General features: G+C 40.4%; 2 protein-coding genes across 3 annotated transcripts; one reads left to right on the top strand and one right to left on the bottom strand.

Annotated features, from left to right (window-relative positions):
- The first annotated feature begins 2336 nt into the window (after nucleotides 1-2336).
- On the top strand, nucleotides 2337-8980 carry pdia6 (protein disulfide isomerase family A, member 6). 2 transcript variants are annotated; one of them, XM_061051905.1, is made up of 13 exons: nucleotides 2337-2489; nucleotides 2859-3000; nucleotides 3917-3974; nucleotides 5033-5159; nucleotides 5388-5494; nucleotides 5591-5718; nucleotides 6219-6333; nucleotides 6583-6723; nucleotides 6823-6907; nucleotides 6995-7067; nucleotides 7148-7306; nucleotides 7408-7504; nucleotides 8303-8980. In XM_061051905.1, the coding sequence occupies exons 1-13, from the start codon at nucleotides 2471-2473 to the stop codon at nucleotides 8372-8374; spliced, it is 1323 nt and encodes a 440-aa protein (XP_060907888.1). In that variant the 5' UTR covers nucleotides 2337-2470; the 3' UTR covers nucleotides 8375-8980. The 2 variants fall into 2 exon arrangements, with proteins under 2 accessions (XP_060907888.1, XP_060907887.1); XM_061051904.1 differs by having other exon boundaries at nucleotides 5588-5718.
- Nucleotides 8885-20207, bottom strand: hpcal1 (hippocalcin-like 1). The gene is made up of 4 exons (XM_061051906.1): nucleotides 19864-20207; nucleotides 13751-14248; nucleotides 12543-12648; nucleotides 8885-9580 (listed from the first exon to the last, which is right to left on the bottom strand). The coding sequence occupies exons 2-4, from the start codon at nucleotides 14126-14128 to the stop codon at nucleotides 9483-9485; spliced, it is 582 nt and encodes a 193-aa protein (XP_060907889.1). The 5' UTR covers nucleotides 14129-14248; nucleotides 19864-20207; the 3' UTR covers nucleotides 8885-9482.
- Nucleotides 20208-21467: the final 1260 nt, after the last annotated feature.

The raw sequence follows: 21467 nt of genomic DNA, 5'->3' as shown, positions 1-21467 counted from the left end.
TCTGCGGCTCTTGTCCTGTACATGTTTGAGTAGTTTTCTGACAAAACAAACGTCCTGCTTTTTTACCAGTGAAAACTGTGCTGTAGTCTCTTCTGACACCTAGCCTACCCTGTAGCAGCGTTTAGGCATTAAAAGTCAAGATAGAGAAACAATCAGTCTTGTTTTCATAAAGAGACACTTAATGTCATGTTGTTTCATATCAAGTTCAAAACTCCACACAGGGCCAGACAAAATAATAATTATATTTTTGTTATGGTAAATAATGTCATTGTGGATCACTTGTGTTGTATCAAGTATCAAGTCCAAAAAAAAAACATAATCAAGTGTACCAATCCAGACAAGCCTGTTCTTTTATTTCTGAAGCTATCTGTGTGACTTCCGGTCTTGCTCTGTGTGTCTGCAGCTGATTTGACACAGCGCAGTGCAGCCAGGCACAGCGGATCATAAATCTCAGAGGCATGTAATGAATTGAAAAGTAGCAAACAGGGAAATCAGGGACGAGCACTCCACCGTTTATTTCCTGGCAGCTCGAAGAGTAACGATTAGTCAAAGGTAATCGATTAACATGCAGCTACACCCTGGCGATGTAAATCACCTTTTTTTTATACAACACTGGCATACAAGGTCTGTCTCCAGATATTTCCCAGACTTAGACATATCATTCATCATCCATTTTGAATGAATTAAGGACTATCGCCAAACTAACATGACAAAGGACAATCGGGCGAAATCACTCCATACAAAAAAGGCTCTACACGTTTTTGGCAATCTTAAAACCTAAGAAATATTGTTGGAGATTTTAATTCACAAGGTTGGTTGCTGTGTGAAGTTCATGGTTCAGTGCTATCAGTGGCAGATCCAAAGAAAGTTGTTTTTCTAAACCTGCTTTTATATATGAATTCAGGATAAGATTTGAACAACTTGTGCTCTTAGTTCCATTGCCCAGTTCTGCAGTATCTCATGCTGAATTATTGAATAGCACACAGACTGACCACCCAGTGTGTGAACAGTGCATTACCCTGGTGCTTGTCGCCACCTAGTGGCAACACCGTTAAAGTATAGAGTCCTCAGGTGTTAAAGTATTTTCTTCTGGGGGAAATGTGCCTACCATCGAGGAGAGTAATCATGCACAATGTTATAAACTCCAGGTTTTTTTTTACATTACACGACTTTAAATATAATATATAATATTATATTATATATAATATAATAATATAATGAATCATATATTATGTAAAAACTTGCAATGCAGTGAAAGTAAAAGCAAACACCACCAGGTTTATTTAAAAAAAAATCATTTTAGGATCCCATAAGAACTTTTTTTAGAGGTAGGCTATTCTTCAAAGCACATAATTGGCTTCGTCTTTGCTTCACTGTATATGCAAGTTTGCTAAATGTATCCGTGATGTAATGTATTTACATTCACAAACAATTTTAATGGAGGCCTAAAAGTTCTTTACACAAGTATTTTCACTGTATTGTACATTGTAGGCCTACATCGACTGCATGAAGTATATGATACAAGCTAACCACATGTTAGAAGTTATAATGTTTTACGATTTTCACCCTCACTTGACTGCTTATTCATAGAAGCATACACATTATTACTTTACTGCTTGAGATGATAAACTAAGGGGAAAATGATGTGATTGTTTAAGATTGAACTATCCAGAAGATTGAAAATTGGCTGCTCTTCAACTTGCAAAAAAACACTAAAGTAATGTTTACACTTGGTTGCATCAGCAATGACTGACAGTGTTATCGTTATAATGAACCTACAAGGTCAACTAAACAGCATAATGCACTCTTTACTTCTAATAATTTACATTCATTTCACTGAAAATACTTTCTGGTTTTAATATGTGTTTACCCTTTTTTTACATAAATTTCTATCTAATTTTGAATCTTACAAAAATGTTAGTGCTTTACCTTTTTTGAAGTATTCTTTATTTTTTATTTATTTAAATTAGGCTTTATTATTGCTGCCCTGATGTATCAAAGGCTCCCAACATTTCAACAGAAATAAAAGTTACAGTAGCAGCATTAAGTAGGCAATTATATTGTGTTTTCCAGAAGGATGTCTCTTTGTCTACTTTAGTTATATGTGCTATCTGTCGTTACTTAACCACATGCGTATGTGTTGTAAATTAATATGAATATGGTTCATGTTTGTCCTGGCTGCACATACCATCACTAGACGTGTTAAACTGAGTCATTCTTATCACATTGGTTGCATCTCTAGTCAGCGCAGTTACAAGTTGTCTCCCTCCTCCTCCTCCTCCTTTTACAGCGTACCGAACCTGTAAACTACACGGCGCACGCTGATTGGCCGAGACGCAGCATCGCCGTCAGCGGACCAATCAGCGTGGGCCACGGTGAGACTTTTCGATCTACTTTTGTGGGAGCCGCAGCGGCAGCGACAGCAGCAGCTTGTGTGTGTTTCTAACAGAGGGGACGAGCAGCAAAAACCATGAGACCGATTCTACTAGGTGAGCGATAAAAGCAGCAGCTTTTCTGGATATAGAAGTAACATATTTAGTTTACATGTTCATTTGTATTGTTCGAGAGCGTTTCTGCTACTGTGGCTAGCTCACATTGCTAAGTTAAGGTGCAAAGAAGCAGTGCCAGGCCTCTGTTATCGTTAAATCAATTAATTAATTAAAGTCAGTTTCACTTTTGCATTAACTCTGCATATAATATTTATTGAAGGAGACTCTCGTTTTCCTCTCAGGCATTAATACTACTCTTTAGGTCTCGCTATGTTGAACATATTGGAGCAGTCATTGTTGAGAATAAACCCTCTTCTTCTTCTTCTTCTTCTTCTTCTTCTTCTTCTTCTTCTTCTTCTTCTTCTTCAGGAGTGTTGGGGTGCTCCCTGGTCCTGTCCGTACAAGCCTTTTACTCTGCTAATGATGATGTAGTGGAGCTCAATCCCTCAAACTTCAACCGAGAGGTGATCCAGAGTGACAGTCTGTGGCTGGTGGAGTTTTATGCTCCCTGGTGAGTCCATGTAACTTTGGTTTCTATTATGTCGTGATGACATGTGAACTCAGGTCAACCCAGTTTGACCAAGGTGGCAGTATAGCTTCAATTAGTACTTACTGACTCAGATACGTTTGATTTTCGGTTTGTATCGGCTCCTCCTCACTCAAACTTTAACCTTGTGATCTGAAGAGGCTCTGGACACCTGTATGCAAATCTGCCTGTTCCTCCTTGGCTTTAGTTGTAGTTACACATTGAAAGTTTGTGTGGTGCACACTCTAATATAGAGACAATTAAAAGTGCTTTATGGGATGGATACAACATATATATATATATATATATGCATTCAGAAACAATGTACACACTTATCACAACTAACTATAAGCCAATCTAAACTATTTTAGTCTCTTTTATGAAGTTGCCAGATTTGCCTTCAGGAATCTGCCAGATTAATAAAGTTGAAATTTATCATAAATCTGGCCCATTTTAAGATATGGTTAGTTGTTGGGTTCATAAAATAGCAAAAATGCTAAAAACAAAATATTAATTTTTCTGTTTTGATAGAGGAGAACAGAGACCAGAAATGTTTCTCTTTCAGATGCTTGAATCAGAAAGTTTAGCCATTTTTTATAATTTGTGGTATTTGATTTAATCGTTATCAATTAGCTGTTGGACTAGCTGTTTCCAAGCAAGCTAAGTAAAGAAGCCAGTGGAGATGTGCAAAATGACAGTCCATGTTAAAAGACAGTCTGAAATGTTTGTGTTGGTCCTATGACTCATAAGAGTGACAGTTCTTGTGATGTATTTTGAACATATGAAGTCGAGCTGCACTGAGGCACCATAGGGTTAACTAATTTCTACCTCATGAAGTGTGTCTGTGGTGATAAGTAATAAAATAAAGTCCTCCCTTCTTCTCCACCGTTCATCATCACAGGTGTGGTCACTGTCAGAGTCTGACTCCGGAGTGGAAGAAGGCGGCGACGGCTCTGAAGGTAAACACAATGTCTGTTAACAGCTTGGCATTTAGGCAATCAGTAAAATGTTGGCGAGAGGCCGACTGACATTCTTCTGTTTCTGCTGAAGGCATTTATAAAAAAAAAAAATCCTTTTTCTTCCAAAACGAAACCTTTACTTGTTCAATCTGGGCGGGGCATGGATGACAAAACAAATATCAGACTCTTTTTTTCCCCCAACACTACTATTGACAGTATTGTTATGATGAGAATATATAAGAAAGGAATACTTAATAACCTCAGTGTTTCCCCTACCATTAAATTAGGGGGTGGCCCGGCCCCCCCGCCCCCCCTGAAGGTCAAGTTAAAAAAAAATAAAAAATTAAGATTTATTTTTGGGCTTTTTGTGTCTTTATTGTAGAGATATGATAGTGGATAGAGTCGGAAATCAGGGAAAGAAGTCATTTAAGGATACCTTTCCGATAGAAAAGGACAGCTGTCATTAAAAGTAACACATGAACACCAAGATTCCTTCAAGTGTTTGTGTCGCCGTGTCAGCATGTCGGCTTGTCCCCACCCCAACGCTGTAAACCTAGGGGAAACACTGAACCTAGTATATATAATCAACGGGCTGTAACACAAACCTTCATTGTTCATTCGATCCAGCTATTCCAAGTTCAAAAGATTGTTCATTTTACTGCTCAGCATCAACGAAGACGTGATCTCAAGAGACAACGGCTCTGATTCACAGCTAGAACTGCTCTGAAGTTTGTAACTCAGCAGTGAGAAATCAGCCGAACATGAGATGTGGGCAGATCAAATATGAATGAATAAAATTACTTTTGTTCCAGAGAGGAGCCAGGCTCACTGTTTATTTAATGCAGCGTGCTTTTCTGCACAAAGTGATCGCTGCTACTATAATGAATCTGAACAACATGGTGTGAAGTCTGTTTCTGCACATGTTCATCAACATGCTGACTTTTAGGAACAGCATAGAGATTGTATGTGAAGAAAATGATTGACAGGCCTCCATAATAAGCTGTATATAAGAGTTGAGGCTGTACACACTCTTACCTGTTTGATCTGAAATCCCTCAGGGCATCGTGAAGATCGGTGCTGTGGATGCAGACCAGCACAAGTCAATGGGAGGTCAGTATGGAGTCAGAGGATTCCCCACCATCAAGATCTTTGGAGCCAACAAGAACAAGCCGGAGGAGTACCAAGGTGCGCACAACACCAGGACACCAAACAAATAGCTTCTGTCAAAGAATATGTACATGCTTTTATGATTTTTTTTTTTTAACTGAAAGGAAATGAGGTGGAAGTACAGTAATTTATCGTTTATTGGTCAAACGGCTTTCAAGGACCTTATGGAGGCAGACTTTTAACATCTATAATCAGATACTGTTTTTGGCTACAGTGACTGACCTCTGCATGTCCTTCAACTTTAAGGTGGCCGCAGTGGTCAGGCAATCGTGGACGGAGCCATGAATGCTTTACGCTCTCTGGTGAAAGATCGGCTGAGCGGCAAATCTGGCAGCTCTGGCTACAGCAAGCAGGTAGGTCCAGGAGTAAACAGAGCATTATTTTTTTTTTTTGCCATTGTCAGCACTTTACAAATTGTGCTAAAGTAACACTCCCCTTCCCTCCAGCAGAGCAGCGGCGGTGGCAGTAAGCAGGATGTGGTGGAGCTCACTGATGACAACTTTGACAAGATGGTACTGGAGGGTAACGACGTGTGGTTGGTGGAGTTCTTCGCCCCCTGGTGTGGACACTGCAAAAGGTCAGTATGATACTTCCCACTGTTTATCTTTAGCTGTGGGCACACATCAAACCCCAACCCCACTAGGAAGAAAGAAATTAGATCTGTGGATATGTGGCCACTGCCAGTTAGTCACAAGCTCACATTCAACATGAGAAAAGATGCTAATGAAACTTACTATTTGGATACATCTTCCAGTTACAGTTTTTGGTGCAGAAAAGACTCATCACAGTCTTGGTCTGACTGAGGTTAAAAAATGTTCCGATGCATCTCTGTTTCCTTTTTTTTCTTACTTTGATCTAGAATTTATGAATGAGAGATGAAGAGTAGATGCGTTCATGTTTTTATGTGGGGAAACCATGTAAAAGAAAATGTGAACGATAGCAGAAACATACTCTGGAAGAAGTCGATGCACTCTTTTATTTTGAGTTGTGAATTCTCTCATGTTGACTCGATGGTTTTTCACATGTTGTAATCGTCTTGGTTTTATTCTAACCTTTGCTCACTTCGGTTGCTAACAGCCTGGAGCCTGAGTGGGCAGCTGCAGCCTCTGCTGTCAAGGAGCAGACCAAGGGCAAAGTTCGCCTCGGAGCTGTAGATGCAACTGTGCACCAGGCGGTGTCCAGCCGCTACGGGGTGAGTGTGAATCCATAAGGTTATGTGCCACATTGGTGCTCAATTCTGAAACCAACTTCTGTGTTACAGTACATTAGCAGGCATGACACACCAGTAAAAAAAACACTATTCTGTTAAACAATGCTGCTTAGTAGGATACAAGTTGGGAAAATGTGACCTAAAAGTACGTCTTCCCGTCCTGCATCCCGTATTAAAGATCAAAATGCAACTGATTCTAAGTCGAGCTATAAATGTATTTTGTGTGTATAGATCCGTGGCTTTCCCACCATCAAGATTTTCCGCAAAGGTGAGGAGCCCGAAGATTACCAAGGAGGCCGCTCTCGAGGTGACATCATCGAGAGGGCTTTGGATCTGTTTTCTGACAACTCTGCTCCACCTGAACTGCTGGAGGTGAGTACACCCGCGTATTGGTTATTAACACTGACCCCAGCAAAGCAATCATTTCAAGTTTATGAAACACGTCTTATATTGTGAATGGTTTTGTCTCAGATCCTCAGTGAAGACATCTTGAAGAAGACGTGTGAGGACAGCCAGCTGTGTATCATCGGTTTCCTGCCACACATCCTGGACACAGGTGAGAGCACACACATCTTGAATGTTTCTAATAATAACACACAACTTGATTATTGAAAATCTCACCCTTCACTGTCCTTTCTATCAGGTGCATCAGGCAGAAACGGTTATCTGGAGGTGATGATAAATATGGCTGAGAAGTACAAGAAGAAGATGTGGGGGTAAGGAAGAGATCATACATGGAGTATTGGTTGAATTACTAACTATGACTATGTCTAACAGCCACTTCTGTCTTCATCAGATGGATGTGGGCCGAGGCTGGAGTTCAGATGGAGCTGGAGGCCGCTCTTGGTATCGGCGGATTTGGTTACCCCGCCATGGCCGCCATCAACACACGCAAGATGAAGTTTGCTCTGCTCAAGGGCTCCTTCAGTGACGCTGGCATACACGAGTTCCTCAGGTAGTGGGCGCCTTGTCTCCTGAGTCTTCTTTGACATATTAAAAAAAAAAAAAATCAAATTGTGATTCAGATGGCACTCATATGGTTCATCTTTTCTTCAGGGAGCTCTCTGTGGGCCGTGGCTCGACTTCCACTCTGGGAGGCGGGGTCATGCCCAAGATTGCAGCTGCTGAGCCCTGGGATGGCAAAGACGGACAGGTGAGTGGGAGATTTAAACAAGGTCTGATGAGTGAGAATGGGTGATAACAGTTGTTATGACTTCTCTTTCTGTTCATTAAAAAGTAAAAGACAGAATTGAAGAAAAAGCAAGTGGGGGGAAAAAAAGGTGAATAGAACTCTGCTGATTGTCCAAAAGATGCAGACAATGTAGTCCTGTGTTTTTTTTTTTTCTGCAGCAAAGTTCAGTTTTATATCCGTCATGTTACAATCTCAGTCCAGATTTTTAGCCCCTTTTTTTTTATAAAATATATTTCCACACACAATATTTACAATAGTTCAATTAGTTCCATAACCAAATCCCTGGAACAGCCCGGACTGCAAAACAGCCAACCAAAATGACTTGCTCCAACAAAGTCCCGACTGACAGATTTGATGATTGTTTTTGGCTGTTTTACCGCAAGTGCAACAAAAATGTGTCTTTGTTGACCAACCTGGGATTATATTTGGCTTAATGCTTCAATGTCTGCAACACTAAACATAGTTATCCTCAACGTGCTCTCACTGTGTCTGTACTTAGTGCATGAATGAAAAATCTGTAACAGCCTCTTGAGTGTGAAAGACATCCCAATGTTTCCTTTCTTACATCTGCAAATGTTTGTTTCAATTTAAGAAGATACCTGAGTATTATGTGAACAGCCTGGCAAAAACGGTAATCTTCAAGGTGTACTGATTATCTGAAAATCCAGCATTAGCAATCTATAAATGAGCTGGAGTAAAAGCTTTTCTGCTCTTTTCCATTTTTGCTAAAAAACAATTCACATCCTGTGCCATCCACAGCTTCCTGTTGAGGAGGAGTACGACCTCAGTGACGTAGACCTGGATGATGACTTTGACAAGGATGAGTTATGAACCCGAACAGGGCAGGATTTGATCCAGACTGGCTCGGTTGGATCCGGTCTGGTCCGATCCTGTGTGACCCGCCTTCTCTCTCCTGTGGACGAATAGGAGGCCCGGTCGCCAGGTTACTGAAATACTGCAGAAAAGACACATGAGAGACATCTGCAGTTTCTCACATCATCTTTGTCTGTCACATGAGGAGGAACAGGAGGGAGGGGGCAGTGTGTGTGTCCCTGGAGTGAACTCTGCCTCTCGTACATGCTGAACATCAGAGGCTGCAGCTGAGGAGAGGGGGGGGGGGGGGAAGAGGTTCTGAATGTGGCTTTTCAGTTTTCCATTCAAGTCTTCTTTTTTGTTTTGTTTTATACTGCTCCCTCCTCCCGTCTTCAGCACCTATTTGAAATGATAAAGTAACACTTTAATGTCCAACCTGATGTGACTCTATTTTTTTGTCTTTTTAAAAACAAGTGTGAATCTCTGTGGGTTTACATCATATCTGTCAAGGACCTGGGGGATACTGTGGGACTTCTTGTGTAGATTTTTCTTACACGACTTTATTTCAATTGTGTGAAAACAAATTGACATTTTTGTTACAAAAATAAAAAGGAATAAAAACGACCACGGCCTCCTTATTCACGTAAACTGTTACAATATTAGAAACCGTATATCACAGAGCGCATGCAATATCGAAGGCATACAGAGCTTGTTCAGAACATCCACTTGTTAAGCTGCAGTCCTGACAACAACACAGGTGAGTCGAATCAAATTGTACAAGCAATGTAATGAGTTTCCTCTTAAGTGTAACATAGTAGGAGTAATAATACTAGCTCATGATCCGGTCAGTATAAATATATGATATGGCACTTCACTTATGGAGGACAGGTTGAAGCCATTTAAAGGCAAGAGTTTAACATAAGAATACATCAACCTAGAGCACACCAGAGTCCACAGAAAAGGAGCCACATTGAAGAAAATAACCATGTAAACATTCAGACACGGAGTGTTACAAGGAAAAGATGTCTGTCGAGGTGGGTGTGATGACAGCCAAGCCTCAAAAGCTGAATGAATGTGGGTTTGTGGTTGCGTAAAAGAGAGTGTGCGTCTGTCAAAGTCTCTGTCCTCAGAACTGACGAGAGGCTCCCTGATCCGACTGCAGCAGTCTGACTATGGACGGGTCGCTCTTGGCACCTTTGATGAACTCCTCCAAAGACAATCTACCTGTGAAGCAGAGACCCAAAATAAAATCCAAGTCAGCAGAAGTGGGAAGGTGTGAAGGAGGGGTGAATCACACAGCAGCCAGCCACTCGATGATATCCACACAAAAGCTGCAGATATTTATTTGGAGCATGTAAGCTGAAAAAATATTCAGCACATAACACGGCACAGGGAAAGTATAAAACATCTTACAACTTCATTACCTCAATTTATAGATTTTTTTTATTACAAATGAGTGATGAATTAATGGATGTCAAGTCACAATAACCAGCAGGTGGTGCTGTTGTACTGTTCTCTGATAATTCAGGACTTCTAAAGGTGAATTGATTAGCACTTTGACAAAAGAAAGAATGTGCAGCACTACATTTTTTGCTTTGATTCATCCATATATATTACTGATGTTTAGACTGAATAATGCTTGTTTATAATAAAAAGAGGATACTTGCACCCTAATGAAAGGATAAGCGCTCAGTGAAGAAACCCCTCGTACCAAACATGCTATGCCATACTGACCAGGTACATAGCCCACTTTATGGCCCTTAGTTGCCACCTTCGTTTATGCGAGCTAGGTAGTGACAATGACGAGACTACCTACCCTTCCACACTGTCCCTTCTGGCCCCAACAACTCAACCGTGTAGTAGACTGATGGGCAGAACATTATCTGGGTTGTCTAATGGGAACCTCCCTTCACTGGTGTTTCATCCAACTAGTCCCACAACACCTCGAGAAGGCTGGGCAGTGAGCTCCGGCGTCCTAGAGAGACCCCCCTCCATGCTAACTCTCACCGCCCACCACACACACACACACACACACACACACACACACAACTTCTTTATCTTACCTACCCCACCACTTCACGGCCATCACAGCCCAAACAGCATTGCCACCTTCAACAACCCAGGCTCCGTACATGCAAGCTCCAGTTAGTGACAGAGCTGATTCTACTTACCCCTAACACATGGCCCCAGAATGAGACAATACCTGGTGCAACGTTACACATGAAAAAGAACAGCAAAGAGAACACAAGAGAAAATAGAAAAACACACAAAAGTCTGTAGAGAGTTCTTAGAAAGGAGACAATGTAAGAGAGAAGAAAGAAAAACAAAGAAGATAGATGATTTTCTCCCACCTTTTTTTCGCCCCCAAATCAACTTATTGGTTTCTGCTGCTTCATCTGACATCTCCCTTACCGTCTTTCTTTATGCAAACTTTGACCATGCACTCACTCACAGTTATTCCAGTAATGAGATCGTGCGGTGATTACTCTACATCCCACTCCTACCTGCCTCTGCTTCCTGAACCCGCCCGGTTCTATTCCCTCCATCTAGTTGGATTTGGGACCACATCACTAACAACCCTGCTCTTGATCCCTGATAGTAACAACTCTGTCCTGACCTTCTCCCACTTGAACTCCTCTGTTAAACTAGTCATAGGTAGTTGGAGATTGTCTTTCCCAGACAATGCCACACTACTCAGACACATATGAGCTCCTAACCAATTCCTAATATACAAATGAACTAACCTTCCCGGCCTTTCCCCCTTCCATATTGGTATTTCAGAGACCTAGGAAATAGTCCAAACTGCAGACACCACAACTTCAACTTGCCTGGGAACCCAGACTTTCCTATCTTTCCCATGATAATGTGTGAATACCAATACCCTCTTGAAACATTTAACTTAGATTACTTTAAATGTGAAGTATTAGATGCTGGCTACTATCAAATGAGCCACAACTAAATAAACAATAAATCAAAACTGATTATCCTGATAAAACATAAATATGAGAATGTATTTAGAACAATTCTATTACCACATAATCTGAATGAAAGTGACTTCTAAGTTTGAAGAGACCTTGTTAAGAAGCACTTTACATGAGAAATGACATATCACTGTGTCATTAATACAACCTTGTTTTGTCTTAATATTTTAAGTCTTACCTGAGACTTTTCCCCAGTTTGTATTAAAGGGCAGGTGCATTTTCAAGTAACTAAAAGTAAGGCCCTTAAATAAAGTTGACAACATTTGCTGCAGAAGTTACAACCACTCCTAATATCTTATTGAAGTTTATTCTCATCCTCAACAAAAAAAGAAGAATCTAAGTCTTCCATAATGTGTTTAAAATAAGGACATCATTCTTTCAGACAGCATCTGTATAAAGGTCTTTAGAAAGGAGGGTTAACTTGCTTTTAGTGGATTTACTCCACAGTGCAGCTGTGCCCGTGGGTGTGACAAACCGTGCAGTGTAATAAAACTTCATTCTTAGATGCACAGTTTGACCTGAAGTCTTTCTACGACCAAAATCCTGCTTTAAAACAAAGTCAGCCGCCCCCTGCTGTATTAATAGCTCTAATGTCTGACTGGGTCGTGACGTGTCAGAAACCTTCAGAATAGCGAGTCAGGAAATGCGTAGGCACATGTTACATGTGTGTTGTGTCACCTTTTCGCACTAAATGTCAGACTGCTGGCACAGCAGGCTCAGGTGCAGAAGCCTGTTAATGATGTTGTGAGTCGTGTTCGTGTTACGTCATGTTGTTATATGACCCAATTTCTTTCTCTCCTGCCGACCATCTTCTATATTTCCTGTTTCTCCATACTGATCAGTGAGGCTAGGTGGAAAATGTTACAATTTCTTCTGAAAACCTATTCTTGTCAGGTTATTATTTTCTGCATTAAGTAGCCTCTGAATAAGTGAGATAATGTACAGCTAAGCTAACAGGTCATTATTGCGCTTATGAACCGCTTCGGACTGAGACGAGAATATTGTGATTTATTTCTCTTATAATGTCCGCTGTACTGTTCATTATCCATTACAACTGCCAAGTACACTACTTCTGAAAACCTTCCATTTAAAACAAGGACTGAATATTGATATAATCATTAGTGATTAGGAAAATTGTTTCCAAATACCTTACTTCCTGTGATAAACTCTCATGCATATAGAAATGACTAAAATCTCAATCTTACCATCGTTGTCGATGTCCATCTGTCTGAATATCTTGTCCGTCCTTTTCTCTGGTGTGGACTCATCTTCAGGCATCTTCATCACTGATGATACCATTTTGTAAATTGCCTATAAAGGTAAGAAAACATGCTTTTATGTGCTGTTTCATGTGGTAGGCTGTTCTTGTTCATTATTCATGCAGTGGAAATATACAGTAACTGTTGCCGCCTGACATATTCGTTTCATCTAACTGCATATATCTTTCATCTTAATGTTCTATCATGTTTTCTGTTGCTAGCTGGTAATGATGGTGCTCTGGCAAGCAAAGCTCATCCTGCTGTTACACTCACAGTCAGGCCCTCTAAACAAAGTCTAATGTGTTCATTTGTACCTGCTTAAACGACACATATCAGATCATGTAAAGGTCAGGGGTAAGAAAAGGCTTCTGCGGAAAAACAGAAAGCATTCAGCCATTACAAAAGCTCTGATGCTTTTGCATTCTTTTTTTCCCCCGCTTACATTCATTTGTATCCACAAACACAACGGACTGAGCTAATATTGATATGGCCCTGCAGGCTGCTCAGCTCACCATATTGGAAAAGTAAATATAGCCTCAGTGATAAGAAAATACAGAAAGGGCAGCCTGCATCCACCAAGAAGGGTGATCTTATGAATTCAGACCCGCAGTTGAATACTAAATCAAAACTTAGTCATCAGAAAGACGGACTGATAAACGAAGAACAGACTTTATGAATTAACCAGATCATGTTTTAAATGTTCAGCATTTTATTAAGCAAAATATATCAATCAGTCCTGAGTTCTGGCTGCAATAACGGGAGAATATGCTGCTTTTGTATGTGATAGTGAACTGCATATGAAATAGATTTTCAACTCATGGTATAGCATTTTTTTGGGGGGGGAGGGGATTTCAAATTGACAACCAAACTAATCCATGAATTATGGAAATAATGGCCACAGTTATTAACTGTTACTGTATATATGTCCCAACTGCAAACTGTAGAATAATATATTGTTCAGTAGTAGTACTAGTTAGGATAAATAAAGACATTTCATTTGGTACAGCGAGTCAGTTATGGTCGGTGAGAAAAAGGAAGGATGTCAGATGATGAGGAGGTTGGCCGCTGCCCACCAGCATCAGGTAAGAGAACCAGAGTAGAAATCAATTAGGGAAAGCCCATTCAGTAGCATGAGTCATACACTGTGTCCTCACCTGAACTATCTCCAGCATCTCTGCCCGGCTGATGTACCCATTCCCGTCCAGATCATACATGCTGAAGGCCCAGCGCAGCTTCTGCTCCAGGCCGCCCCGGGAAGTCACGCTCAGGGCGATGATGAACTCTCTGAAGTCGATGGTGGCGTCTCCGTTGGTGTCAAACGTGCGGAACACATGCTCCGCAAACTTTGAGGCGTCTCCGTATGGGAAGAAGTTGGCGTAGATTTTCTTGAATTCCTCCACAGTGAGATGGCCTGTAGGACAGTCCTTGAGGAAGCCGCGGTACCACTCCTGCAGCTCGTGGTCAGTGAACTCTGTGTTTTCTCTCAGGTCGTTAAGGACCTCGGGCCGCAGCTTGCTGTTCTGTTTACCCATGATGCCGCTCTCTCAGGCAGGCAGATAGCTGGTTTAGTGTTTCTTCCTCGTGCTTTCAATTTTCCACTCTCCCTGCGCCTTTTCCGGTCAACGTCGCTATCTGTCCTCTTTTCTCTGTTCCTGCAGGAGACCAACAACCATCATTAATAACTTCATATGAATACCATGCAGGATTTATCGGGTCAATAATTCCTCACAGCCTGCTGCAGTCTGTTAACATAACATGTGTGCTAAAGATGCCCCTCAGAAAACTACTCAAGTTGTTAAGAGATTACAATATGTGTGTCTCTGTGTGCGTTTGGGGGTACGGAGGTGGGGCTGGTCTCTGTGGATACAATATGTGTCCTCAGGCACGGTGTTCGTTTATCGACCCTGCACTGCATGGTGGAGGGAAAAGTGTCCCGAGGCTTTGATTTTAATCATAAAGCCACTTTCTAAGCGGTCAGGCTCATTCTGACTGTTAGAGAGGGCCGGATAATAACCACACCCCACTGTTCAAATGCACATTTGAAGCAGGTGTATTAAAAAGAAACAGTGATGATTGCTAAAAAAATTTTTTTTAAATACCATTGCGAACAAGGACACTGAAGCTTTTTGCCACCTGGGCCTATTCACCTTTAGTTTCTGTGGTTTGTCTACAATCTGTTTCCATGGTTACATTCTGTTTATTCATGTAAGCAGGATTGGGGATATGAGGATGCATAAAAACAACCGGAATAAAACCACAACAGCATTATAGAACACACTGATAAAGCACAGGCAAACACCGGTGAGACAGAAAGCATTAAAATATGACACCTGAAAGTTTGTGTACTGCTTTTAAATAAAATAAAGTTAGGGGATAAATATTTATCTATATCAAAAGAAAAAAATAAACCTATTTTATAGAAAATACAGTGGTTTAAAGACACAAATTATTGTGCAATGTACATCAAGAGGAAGAAGAGAGGCCCGCACACTTGATCATATGCCACAAAAAGACATCAAAAAATCCCTGCTAAAGGCTCAACAAATTACAAAACTAGTCATAATGTTTGTCCTTCATTACACACAATAGTGCAGTCACATTTTGTTGTGGCCTTTTCATGTGAAATGAAAGAAACAAAAAGAAAGCGAAAGAGCCAAAATCCGCGTGGTGAGAGTAAAAAAAACAAAAAAAACAAAACAGCTACAAACTGTGACTGCTGCGCCTTTAAAAACAAATCTCAGTGAGAAATTTTGCAGATCCTGAGCCAGTCTCTTTAACAACATGTATCTGGTAAAGTGTGTGTGTAGGAGGGAAAGAACGATAGAGATGTGCGGGGGCACGAAGGAAGAAATAATGGAAAAAGAATGACACATAGAGAGAAAAATTATTTCCAGCTATAGTACATGAGCCCCTTTGATAGTACGTGTGCTTCAATTACATAATAATCGCTCTGAATGACACCTCCACTCATCCGTGTTTTCTATAATGACTTAATCTGACAGAGAGATGCATTATCCCGTGTTCCCTCTCTTTTTCAATTATTGAAATCGCATCTCTCCTGCGTATCTCCCCTGGCACCAGGATGATTCTATCTGGGGAGGAACAAGTGAGAGCAATGTCAATTTGGACGAGGTCTTTTTGACACACGTGTGCCCTCGTTTCTGATAATTGCCACATTGGCGTAATTTCCTGCAGTGTTATTAATCCAAGTCACAGAGTGAAATGAGAAGCAGGCAGGTTTTAGGAGCAGCCATTGGCACGTACTCTTAATAATGCGACTTTTGGATGGTAGAGAAATCAATGAAACCAGATGCACAACACATTAACACGGACCGTTTCTTACAGGCTCCTCATTGATGATTCGTTTTGTTCTTCATAATTAAGCCTAAAATGTTGCCAACAAATGTGGTAGATGAGATTTTGAAGATAACATTTGATTCCATGTCATTTCATCTTTTTAAACATAAAAAAAAGGATGGAAAGCCTCCAGAATCTGTGACGCATTACCTAGGGAGAGTTACGGTTCAAGCTTATTGTCTGCATCAGCATGCAAACATGTTTGCAAAAGTCTGACAATATTATGTGCCCATGGTTTCCCGCATATCATTCCCCACTCTCTCTCTCCCTGATTTCAAACTCTATCCACTGTCCTATCTCTCCATTAAAGGCAAAAAATACCCAAAAATAAATCTTTAAAAAAAAGTAATTATGTGCCCAACTATGAAGCCTGTGTTGATATTATTGCACTTAAAAAATATAGAAGTCTTTGCAAATTTTCAAGACAATCCATCAAAGAAATTGTTGAGATCTGTGTAGTCCAGACCAAAGTGGTGGCCTGAGCCAATGACAGACTAGAACTGTTTTCTCTGGAGCCATGCTTCTGGCCTGGCCAAAAATAAGCTGCTGCGAATGAAAATGGTTTCAAACAGAGCCAAAGTCTTCTATCACGTTTTAAGATTGCACTATGCTATTGTATCAAAGGATCTTGAGCTGCTTTAAAAACACTTTACAGAGCTCAATCAAATAGATGGTCTGCTTACTCTGGTTTAACAAGGCAGTGGTATAAATGACAGAGTGCCCTGCAGGCCTGACCGTTGTCCTTCCGCTCTAACATACAACAGGATGAGGAAGCAGCAGCACCTCCTCAGCTCTGGGTCACATGGACTTTTCCAGGACAGCTCCGTGTGCAGGCTGAGCTGGAGCAGACATAAATATGGGCGTTGCTATTTATTCCCCTTAAGCACACAAAGCCACATTAAAAAAAAACCTACAATATTCACTGCTGGAAGACTGAAAAACTCCTGGGATGATGTTTTAAGGAAGCTCTGAGGCTAAATAAAGAGTTTGTGTGTTCTGGAGAAATAAACAGTTTGTACTGTTGAGAGAAAATGGTAAGCTAAAATAACACAAAAGTATTTTTTTTTTACACATTTTTGGGAGTAAAACTGGTTTACAGATGTCCATAACCTCTGTCAAACGCTCATTAAAGCCTAAACCTATAAGGTGGAATCAAAAGCGTAAAGTAGGGAATTGAAAGGCCAATTTCACATCATCATTCTGACTTGCAATGTGTTTTTTTTTTTCATTCTGTGATACAGGGAAATTAGCCTAATGTCAACTAAATATGTAACATAAGTCATTCCTTCGTGAGTTAACAGGCCTGCGTTTAAAACACTACAGGAAGTTAATACGTTTTCACAGCTGGGAACTCTGCAATTCTGCCGTCTGTTTTTTTCATAGTCCCTCCTTGATGCAGTGGAAAATGTTTCAAAATGTGGTCAAAAATAACTTCTTGAGCTCCACTACAGAAAGTGACATGATCTCCCTGCATAGAAGACGAGAATTGTAACAAAGTCAGCGAGCGTTGTTTGACACACCACAGCCCCTCAAGATTCCCATTCCCTATCCAGCGTTTGCAATTCCCCTCAATTACACAGCAACAGTCTCTCTCCTGTCCCAGACCCCCATAGCAATCCCAGAGCTCTCTGGTCCACTTTTTTTTTCCCAGAGGGGTTCACTGACTGCCTAATGAGACAGTTTTACACAGGCTCGATGCAACAAGCATAACACCCCCACCCCCACCCCCAAACAGCAAAAAAAAAAAAGCAGTTGTGGAGACCCTATAAACCTCTAACCAGACCAGTTTCACAGCTGTTTGCAGGTCCACCTCATTTTTTGTCATAACAAAGAAAACCTTCTTTCTTCTTTTTTCAAAATGCTCAATACTTTTCTAAAGCAAAGAAGAAAATTCGAAAGACGTGATAGGAGAGGTGAAAAGCTGAAAGTGTGTTATGGTACAGAACATTGTACAGGGGCAGATTAGGGCAGCAAACTTACGGAATCAAAATCATGATGCTGTGGAAAAAGTTTACATGCAAATATGTATGCGTAAATATTTTATAAAAAAAATGAAAGTAGACAGAATGAAACTATTATGTCATTATAAATGGTGAATGCACTTTTTTAGTGAATAAATCACTTGCTTTAGCTTTGAAGTTGTTAATATTTGTCGGTTTTATTTGTCATCTATGATAGTTAAGTTCACATTTGCACTGAAGATTGGACAATGACATTTTATAGACAAATAGATTACAAAATAAATAAAACATCAGTAGGTTAAAGGATGAGTAAATGCAGCCCTTGAGTAAAATGTGATGACCAATTGGATATTTCTTTTCACCCAAAAATAGAACCGACCTTTCCCATACTAAACACTGCACAAGCAGGACAGAAAAACATTTTTCATGCTGTCCGCTTTTGAATGGAATGTAAATCAAACAAACTAACATGGTTCAGCGCACGGAAAGAAAGCAGACTTCCCGTTTCAGTAGTTCTTGTAGCCTGTGTGTATGAGCGGAGCAGGACTGCAGCCTGAAGTACTGTGTGTACTACAGGTAACTAAGACGGCATCAGGTGGGTGAGGAGTCAGCCCGGTGTCAGAGGAGGAAGAACAAGACAAAACGAGCTCTCTGTTATTTCTCTCTCCCTGAACTAGTGTCAGAGAGAACCATGCGGAGGATCAGGATGAAGTCCCCTGACACACCAGTAGTCAAGGCAACAGGATAGTAGTGCTGAAGCTTATGAGAGGAAGGCGGTGTAGCTATCAATCCAGGGCACATGCAAGGCGGAAGATATATTGAGACTTGAGAGGTTTAAAATATTTGTATGTAATAGAGCAATTTCCTTATTATTTTATTTCTGCATTATTCTCATTGATTAATCTCCAAACCCATACTCCAATCACACATTGTGCAACTGTATTGCAAGCAAAAGTTAACATCTGCAAATCAATGATTTGGTGATAGAAGTGAGTTTATGAGAATGTTTTCATCCAGCGAGGAGTAGGAAACAACAGTGTAACATGGTTGTCCTTTTCTCTCAGAGCCGGGTAATGACTAACCTTCAAAATATGAGTTTGATTTTAAAAATGTGTCCATGATGGTAAAGCAATGTTTTTCCAAGAAATCTCACTGAGATTAAGATCTTCTCTCCTTGGCAAGAAAGACATAAGAAAAAAAAGTACATAAACTACAAACGTGATCAACAGAAGACAAATTAATTCCCAGTTAAAAAAAATCACTGAACTGAAGGCTATCTGAATCATTGAGGTCACAAGTTATTTAAGTATTGGTATGACACAAATCCCTTCCTGTTTAGACTAAAGTTGAAGACTGAAAGTACTGCTGAATATACATTTTAAAGTTCTCAAGTATAGGCCTACATTACCTACATCATGTCCTTAGGTCCTGTTTGTGCATGTGTGTAATTCGGGCCTATGTGTGTGTGACAAGCATGTCTCTCAATAACAGAGTGTAAAACCAGATTCCCCCCTCGGGATCAATAAAGTATGTGAATAAATAACAAAAATGCCAATTTTTACAATTCTTACACTTTTGATGGAGGTTGGCCTACTTTTCCTCATTTAAAAAAAAACATGTCTACCTAATTGAACAGAACTACCTCAATTATCCAAATACTTGAATATCATATTAACAGATTAATTTTTCTTTCTTTTTGTTTACACTTTGTTACACGTTAAATGCATTAAAGTGTATTTCAGGGTGTGCCAGAGGCTGAGTATAGTCAGAACAGTTCGACACATTTTAAAGACTAGGTGAGATGTAGGCCGGTCCAGTATGGGTGTAGTCCCTGTAACACCCTCCTGTGTCTCGGGGAAACTGACAAGGCAGGCAGACTAACCTCTGGAGCTGCTACACTAACTTGACAACACGCTATCAACTGGTTTCATAAAGTGATGAAAACTTACCTCTTTTACATGAGTTGTTTATGAGTCTCCCGGTTTAAAAAGTCCACACTTTTGGTTAAGCCCACTTTTCCTCTTTATGACGTCACTAAACCCTCAACTTAACGGAGTCGCCTAACCTATCACCCCTCCAGCTGTTGATAAAACTCTGGGAAAAGCAGACCGGGCAACAGTACAAGATGCTCGTGTTACTTTTACCGCTGCCTGTCAATTCCGGAGATAACTACAAATATGTTATGTTAAACAGGAACAGGCTGGATTTGTTTTTCCAGCTATGTTCTTGTTTATTCGGTCCTGCCTCCAGTTCCCGGTGAAGCGGCTTTATCATTCAGTGGAAGATGTGGCACAGAGCTCGGTTTTCATCCGGCTTTCCAAAGTTACTAACAGAGGGGTTTCCTTTTCTCTCTAAAGGCGAGTAAACAAACTTCGTCTAGCTTCTGGATAACTAAGTACAGCTTGTAATGAAAATACACGAGAACGCATGGGGAAAGTAATTTAGCTGTGTTATTCTAAATGTGTTTTGTATCTATTTACCGATTTTAAGTTTATGTTTTGTACGTTGAACTCCCCTACGCGCTGAATGGACTCATCCACACCCGTTTCTTCCATCGTAGAAACTGTTGCAGCAGCGTCCGTATGGAAAATAATCACTGGAGACTATTATTAGCACAATATCTAAAACAAACGTTTCACATTTGAGGGAAAATCCTGATACTATGTTAAGCATTCCGCAACTGCACGTAACATACCTATTATTATTACAAAAAGAAGTCAATGCCTACTTCTTAAAAAATGTATAAATTAAGTTTTGTATAGCCTAAATATTGCGTTGACAGTCATATATAGGCCTAACTATAAATAAAGTGTTGTGTTATAGTATAAAAATGTTTGACATTAAACCTCCTCGGTCGACAGAACTTTAAATGATAGCCCACAATCATCGGCATTATTATTTGCTTTGATAGGAAAAAACGGAAGAAACGCAGAGTGGCCTCTTTAATACATAACAAGTTCCTCTTGTGTTTTGATGCAAACTGAAACACAGCACTGGTATTACATAATCAAGTTAAAACCAAATTTCATCTCCGTCCACTGCGTGACTTCTCCCTCTTCAGCCTCTCTGAAGATGCACACCCCTCCCCTCCACAAGTGCCTATGACAGTAGCCTCTCTTGTGTAGGCTAAAGTGACACTGCAGGCAGGGTGGTGTGTATGTCAGCATTTCAGAGAGTGGATAAATAATTAACTGTGTGTGTGTGCGTGTGTGTGTGTGTGTGTGTGTGTGTGTGTGTGTGCGTGTGTTTCTTCCTGAAGCCCGACACCTGTTTCTATAAGCACGTTGAGTTTTTATCTCTACCTAAGAGTGAGTACAATACAGACTATGGGGGGTTGAGGCAGTGATAAAGTAGTCTGAGGTTTGCTTTTGTTGCTGTTGCCAATTTGTAACCCAATGCTACCACATCAAGCCTGTTGCTGCTTGAGTAAAGGGGAATAAACCATTTTTGAAACTCTCTTGAAAACTGGGCTGTTTTAAGTCAACTTTTTAGGCACAGTTTATCAAGTAAAATATATGTATTTTTTAAAAAAGTCAACCATTTTGAATGTTCT

This window comes from Labrus mixtus, chromosome 12 (assembly GCF_963584025.1).
Source record: "Labrus mixtus chromosome 12, fLabMix1.1, whole genome shotgun sequence".
Classification (NCBI taxonomy): Eukaryota; Metazoa; Chordata; class Actinopteri; order Labriformes; family Labridae; genus Labrus; species Labrus mixtus.
The sequence above is the reverse complement of the archived record's forward strand: the minus strand, read 5'-3'. Positions and strand labels throughout refer to the sequence as shown.

Bases quoted from the DNA above. Each gene is read 5' to 3' on its own strand.
- pdia6 (XM_061051904.1), top strand. The intron at 3,001-3,916 runs GTGAGTCCATGT...TCATCATCACAG, and splicing joins GTGGAGTTTTATGCTCCCTG to GTGTGGTCACTGTCAGAGTC. The intron at 5,495-5,587 runs GTAGGTCCAGGA...CCTTCCCTCCAG, and splicing joins GCTCTGGCTACAGCAAGCAG to CAGAGCAGCGGCGGTGGCAG.
- hpcal1 (XM_061051906.1), bottom strand. From the start codon at position 14,128: ATGGGTAAACAGAACAGCAAGCTGCGGCCCGAGGTCCTTAACGACCTG. The intron at 12,649-13,750 runs GTGAGGACACAG...TTACCTTTATAG, and splicing joins AGATGCTGGAGATAGTTCAG to GCAATTTACAAAATGGTATC. The intron at 9,581-12,542 runs GTAAGATTGAGA...TCTGCTTCACAG, and splicing joins GATGGACATCGACAACGATG to GTAGATTGTCTTTGGAGGAG.